Below are 7,227 nucleotides of genomic sequence, written 5' to 3'. Positions count from 1 at the left end.
GCCGTTCTTTCGAGTACATTACTTTTTATGAAAAAAAAACATCAACGTCTCTGTTGTGGCGGGGAGCAAGAGAACGACAAAACAAATAGAAATCAGCTCTTTCGTTATTGTCAGGTTCACCCCTGTTGTATAACTATTGTAGTTCCACAGGAAACCTACTTTTTATATTAATCAACAGTAATATCTGTTGCTCATTGCCTAAAGTCTAAACCTATTTGCATTGTATGAAATACCAATTTATAAATGAACAGGTACAAGGATTTTAGTAAGTTTACATGAGTGAAATAATCATGTTTTTGCTTTAAATATTTACTTTTCAAAGGATTCAACGGATAAATAAGAAGTACAGAAATGACATTTATAAGAAAAAGCAAACGAGACTTCCGCCGAATTATTTTCAGAAATTCCCAAGGGTACAGTTTCTATCGACGCTTTCCTAGAAAAGTTACTCCGTACGTTTTTTCTTTCATTTCACATTCTTGTCGAAGTATCTTTAAGCGTCTGGTCCATTCTAGAATACAAGCGTCTGTCGCACGCCGACTTTGAAGATGTTCCAGGAGTCTTGAAGGAGTCAAACCTGGGCACAGAAGACAGGTAATGGGTCTTTTTGGAGAATCCTGCCGTTCCTCAGCCTGTTCGTGAAAGACAAAAGATACATATTTTGTGTATAAAAGCTTAGCTGTTTTGTTTATATGTCCGTAAAAATGTTAAAAGTTGCAATATTTTTTTTTTTGATTTTCGAGTTATGCAGTTTACTTCACCCGAATTTGTGAGTTAAGGTTATACGGTTGATACCCGGCAAAATTGGTCGTAAAGTACTAACTCGTACAGTACAAGGGAACTAACAACATTTATTATGCCGGCATTTTGCAATTCATGATGTGTCTCCCATTAAAAGAGATTTTCCGTGTTTCTCAGTGGCAGTAATTGGTACCTCATGCGTTGTCGTCTATATATTTCAAGATTCCCCTGTTTAGAAGCGTACATGTATACAACAGGAACGTAACTCTAGATAGCAACGTTTTACTATACACCAAAACTATTTATCATTTATGTTGATGTACTAACATTCGGCTAACCTCTCTATTTTGTAAAAAAACATTTGTTTATACTTAATGTAATATGAAAGTTGTTTTTAATACTTAACATACTGAAGTAAGAACGACTATTTGTCTCAATAAAAACTGGCTATATCTCAAAGAATCATTTTGTTTCAAAACTATCATTTTTAGTTACTTACAGATAAAAACAACAACTTACCTCAGATATATCAGCCTGTAGACTCTTTCTTGCGTCTTCGAGTTTCCAGTACTGTCTTCTTAGCTCCACCAAACGTTCCAGATCTGTCGGAATTATAATTTAATTATAAACCTACAGAAACAAAGCTGTGTTTTGTTGTTAGACATCGGAAGGGCAAACCAAATTGACCCGTAAAATACTTTGGATATTTTTCTAGTTTTTTGACAAATCCCATAAACTGTTTAATTTTAAACAGGTATTCATGAAGAAAATATTTCGAAATTTATTGATTAATTTGTCTCTATCGCAACTGGTTTATCTAAGGTTTTCCGTTCGGAGAACAACGTTTTTCCCATAACACGGAACTTGAAAACATGAAAATTCGCTGATGAAAGTACGATGCTGAAATATTGATTATGAAAGTCGATGTCACGAAACTGCAATGATGAAACATGAAATATGATGAATAAGCGGCGATGAGTTTCGCGTTTTCATCTTCGCGGTAAAATAATTATACATTCGACTTTCGTATTCATAGTTTCGACTTTCACCATCTTAGTTCCGACTTTCTTCATCATTGTTTCGATTTCTTCATCGTAGTTTCATTTCTTTTTTCATTACTGTCGTAGTTTCGACTTTCATCAATCTGACTAAAGTACATATCCTATTACGCTACGCATAGGATCTGAGAACGACCTATTCATTGCCTCGTTCTGACGACCCTTTCGCTAGCCAATCAGAGCCTAACTTACAACATCTTGCAAATCTACCTGTAGCCTTGACTTTTGATATTTACAATTCTTATGTCATAATGTATCAGATAGCCGGTTAGCTCAGTCGGTAGGCCACTTGCTTTGTAAGCGAGGGGTCCTGGGTTCGAGCCCTGGAATAACTGCACATTTTTCTTACTCTTTGACATTCGAACATGTCGTCTGATTGGATAAAATAAAAATAGCAATACTGGAAATCCAAAATATACAGAAGACGAATGTGAATGGGTCGTTCTCAGATCTTCGTTTAGAAGATCAAGTACTTTAGTCAGATTGGACTTTCATCACCGTGGTTTTGAGCATAGTGAGTTAGGGAGTAAAATAGAAATGCGATATCCCAAACGGAACTAATAGCAGGAGAAACGGATGGAGGAATTTAGAAAATGTCGGAATGCATCATTTTTTGTATGGAAAGGGAATTACTTTTTAAACGGAAAAAATGACATATTTTATTGACTGCATGATAAATAAAATGTTAGGTTACTGTTCACTCACTGGGTATATTTTCTTCATCTTGCCGGATAAAGTTAAGTTCAGAAATACAGTAACCTAATATTTCCCATATGGTAACATTAGACCAATCGTAAAAGTCACCACAAAAGTCAATATTGATTTCACAGAAAAATCAGCCATCGAGCCCACTCGGCAGTTCTCGGTGTATTCCCTTTTCTGCGGCTGGTGACCCTTTATTTCGCCAGTTATTATATTTTAAAACATGCCAACAATGAACAAATATCAAAGGCGCAAACCATGCAATGCTTTAAAAGATAAGTAACGCTCTAGGTTACCGGATATATTCGGCGCAGGATGGTTCGGCACAGGATAGTAACTTTAGTGGGGTAAGTCAAGGGCGTAGGAGCTGGGGCGGCAGGGGCGGCGCCCGCCGCCCCAATATTTCGAGGAGCGGCGAAATGCCGAACTCGTAAATTTTTGAAAAGGCTAGAAAATATAATTGAAAATAAAAACAGTGGTCTACCATTTATCATGAAGTGCATCGGCGACTGATATGTACACAGAATCTTGTCATATCACTGGCACCTTGCTAGATCACCTTGGTGACAGGGTATTGTACAAAATCGATAATCCGCAACAACCAAGGTCGCTGTATTTTTACGCCCCGCAGACTTGGATTATAGGCGATACATTAATTAATGAAAGTTAATCGATTTTAATTGTTTACTGCCAAACTTGCAATTAATGTTGTATCTCAAATTCTGCCGACACAAACGCAAATCGGGATCTTTAGATGTCTTTACATAAAATATTATATTAAATTAATATTTTTGACGCTTAAACATATTGTTTGCAGATCAAAGGCACCAATCATAATGATTAAATTCAACGCATAAAATGTAGAAAAATCCTCAGATCTAGTTAAATTAAGAAGTATTACAGCTTCTACATAAAAATATAAAAGGCGAATCAGCCTCGCAATTTTGCATTTCCAAATCGATCATTTGGTAAAAAGAACCATGAACTCCGTTCATTCAACCCTCAATGGTTCAAAGAAAACAGTGAATTGCGTTTTACTTTACAATGCCATTTATAATGACTTAAATGCTATAAGGATTAGATTACCCCTTTAAGTCAGGGTCTTGTGCTCGATCCTCTACTTAGACACTCACTGGTTTTACACTGGCAAGACATTGTGCGTATCTAACATCGTACCGCCGTTACAGTGTTTAAACATAGTAAACTGTAAAAAGGGGTGAAAACTCGAAAAAAAAAACGAGTATGTTCAACAGATACTGAGCAGTCCAAGAAGTCGCCAGATTGCACCATTTACTCTAGCTATATGCAAAATTTTCCCGGGGCAACCCCGTACCCCGTTCATACGAGGGGGACACCCCCTCCCAAACCCACCCCCTCCGCCGCCCCAATGCTCAAATCGTCCCTACGCCCCTGTAAGTATTCTCTTCACTGAGGTCTATGGTGAAATTTAAAACTTAGAAAAAGCTGAATTTTAATCTGCCTTTGATTTCAGGCAAGTTCGAATAGATCTATCAATCTTTAAATTTTTAAGAAGCTGAATTTTGAGCTGGCATTGAATTTATGGCTAGTTCGATGACTGAGATCAAAGTTTTCAAAAGTAAGTGAACATTTTATTCAAGTTCGAATGTCACTGTTAGTCAGGCTCGAAGTTCAGTGCTGGTTAGAATTTATCACGGACAATTTTACTTATGGGCTTTGGGTAGCTTCAAATTCAATGCAAACTCGTTTTTTTTCATTCCATCCAAATTATCCTTTAACTGGTTAAATCGGCTAGATCCATATCAGATTATGGAGCGAGCATCTACTGCTAATTTCTAAAGCCGCACTTTTGTGCAGAAAAAATCAATCTTATAGTTCAAACATTTTTTGTCCAATGACAAGCGAGGGATTTTCAAAAAAGTAACCAACTTATTTTCATATTATTTCATAACTGAAGAATTTGATCCACTTCATGAAGTAGTTCAAAATTAATGAGTATTCATTGTTCCGCCTACTTTAGATTTCCCATATTCAAGGAGGCGGAGCAATTACCAAAACAGGGGCTGCATACAAGAACTAATGTGTCTATGTAATAAACGAACCAAATATATAGATCAAAATATCAAATTGTGTTTTTTCGCTTCATTTTAATGCAAGCTGTACTTTCATAGTTCAAGTTTTACCTTTCTGCACCTTTCACTCTCAATCAATTACCTCTACTAGTCTAAAAATAAACCAGGGTGCACGTACTTTGTCTTGTTTTATTTATACATGTAGTTGCTTAAATTGTACTGTTAGATCATTACGAGCTAAACCTGCATATTATATTTTCATTGAAAAAGAATATAACTTTTTGTTCTACAAACTACTCGATAAGTGAGCCGTCTACTCTGTATTTATAGTAACCAAATTAAAATCTTCCAGCACTGGATCAACCACTGTTTTGCAAAAGGTTGACACTAAAATGACCTTGTATCAAGTTGTAGTAAGCATGTACTTCTCCATCATGAGTAAAGATAACATTAGCCAATGAATTCCAAGAGACTGAGGAAGGCGTGGTTTAGTTTACTTCAGAGAGATCTTTTTGTTTCCTTAACCTGTTAGAAAAATAGTAAAATGAAATAAGGCGTTTAAACTTAGGCTACGCTCCGTTTCGGCAAACTTAATTGCATTAGAAGTTCAATAAATGATCTAATCTATAACCTATACTTAGCGTTACAGTATACTTAAATTTCGCAAGAAATGATGTGCCGGTACAGTAAGTAGATTTAAAATGTACGATAAAGTGACTGTCTACGAACTTTGAGAGAAAAAAAGAAACAACATAGAGCTCTAATAATTATAATATGAAATAAGGCACTGCCTCAATCGGGAATCGATCCGACTTCAACTCATCCCATAACATTTGAAAACATTTGAGGGTTCCCGATAATTGTTTTACCTTCTGTCCCAACCCTTTTGTATATTTACATTGATGAATTTATGTATGTTTGTTGTATGTGTGTTTGTAGAATATGTATATACATACAATAAAATATGATTAAACATTTGAAAAGAACTGTCTAATGACGGCACGGACCGAAGGAGACATTTTTCAAGTCGATAGTAAATATCTCATTCGGTATATCGCATGTTACTGTAGAGGGATCGATCCCGATTTTCGTCGCTTCGCGCAATATCAATTCTCTTATCAATTTAAAGGTAGATTTTGGAATAAAAACAACAATGCCCATATTTGTACTGATGTGGAAGACGTTGCGGTTCGGACAAGTTATGTGGACGTTTAATAGGCACAAGGAAAAAGTTTATTCTTCCAAAAACCCGACGCTCTGTGCACGTGCCGGAAGTACACATTTTTTATTCGATAGTATATCTCATTCGGTATATATCGCATGTTACAGTAGAGGGATCGATCTCGATTTTCGTCGCGAATTGACGAAAATCGGTAGGATAGATTCCTTATTAAATTGCACGATTTACGCCAAGCATTCGCAGAGCAGGCCTGTATCATAATAGTAAGTTAACATAATTATTATGTCTTCAACTTACCAGAGCTCAATTGTGTATCCATCATAAATACAGTAGGGACCAAGCACTTCTCTCAGCAATAAATAGATTTACTGATGACGTCATAAAAGTTCGTGTTTCCCGATGACGTCATATTTTTTTTTAATCTGATACACTGTTCCATGTGTGAATCTGGCAGTAAACACAAATCCCTCCCTTCCTCCATCTACCCCCAAGATAGACGATCAAAACACTCAAGGGTACAAGGCACAGGTGCTAGACACATCAAATATTTTACTTAATAGGCCTATACTGCATATATGTATATATGAGATCATATAATATATACATATATAGGCCTATTAAGTAAATATTTGATTATGTGTCTAGCACCTGTGGTACAAGGGTAGGAGAATACTCACAGACATTCAAATATCTCTGGCTAATGTAGGGCCTATACGTCGTAAATACTTGGAGCACACACAAGTTGCTCCGGTTTATTAAAATGCTAAAAATCGTTATAGATCTAACACAGCAGAATTCTTTTTTGAATCGGTCATAATTTTATTTATTTCTGTAGTCCATTTTGCCACTTAAGAGTCATATATATAGTCTTGTCGAATTTGGTGGCTACTCTCTTGACCCGAATACCGAATTAGACCTAGATATAGATCTAGAAAATCTAGACATCATGTTGATAAAGAAATTTCTTTAAACAAATAATTCAACGGCACAGACGTTGATTTTAAACATACAAAATATGATAATAATCTCGAAATGTCACCGACTCAGTTGCCCAAAATGTCATTGGTCAGATTCCTAAATTTCAGAGGCAACATTTCGATGTGCCACTAGTGGTAGCCTACATTTGTATAAAAATCATGTTCCCATAATTTATTACAAAAATGATTGAGAGTTCTGTAACACATTAGTAATTCACTTACAAAGTTGTCTTAAAGAATAACAGACTAATCAGTTACAGTAGGAATTATTTCTAAATGAAGTTATTAGGCCTAAAATCCGTATAGAAAGTCCAGTTTCGTAAGGATCCCAAGATTTATAAACTGCCTGCTTAATTAAATAACTCTATCATTTTTATAATAAATAAAGGGAGCATAATTTTTGTACCACTTGTCAAGTCATATTCATAATCAAACTCAGCATGTATAAATGTATATCCAGTCTTAGGATTGGTGCAAAAATGAAGATACTAGATATATATACTATATTGTTCTCCTAG

At 35.6% G+C, this 7,227-nt stretch overlaps 1 protein-coding gene across 1 annotated transcript; it reads right to left on the bottom strand.

Moving 5' to 3' along the window:
• Positions 1–293: 293 nt before the first annotated feature.
• On the bottom strand, positions 294–6,104 carry LOC123565715 (uncharacterized). Its single transcript, XM_045359519.2, has 3 exons — positions 6,030–6,104; positions 1,261–1,343; positions 294–632 (listed from the first exon to the last, which is right to left on the bottom strand). The coding sequence occupies exons 1-3, from the start codon at positions 6,052–6,054 to the stop codon at positions 423–425; spliced, it is 318 nt and encodes a 105-aa protein (XP_045215454.2). The 5' UTR covers positions 6,055–6,104; the 3' UTR covers positions 294–422.
• Positions 6,105–7,227: the final 1,123 nt, after the last annotated feature.

This window comes from Mercenaria mercenaria, chromosome 8 (assembly GCF_021730395.1).
Source record: "Mercenaria mercenaria strain notata chromosome 8, MADL_Memer_1, whole genome shotgun sequence".
Classification (NCBI taxonomy): Eukaryota; Metazoa; Mollusca; class Bivalvia; order Venerida; family Veneridae; genus Mercenaria; species Mercenaria mercenaria.
The sequence above is the reverse complement of the archived record's forward strand: the minus strand, read 5'-3'. Positions and strand labels throughout refer to the sequence as shown.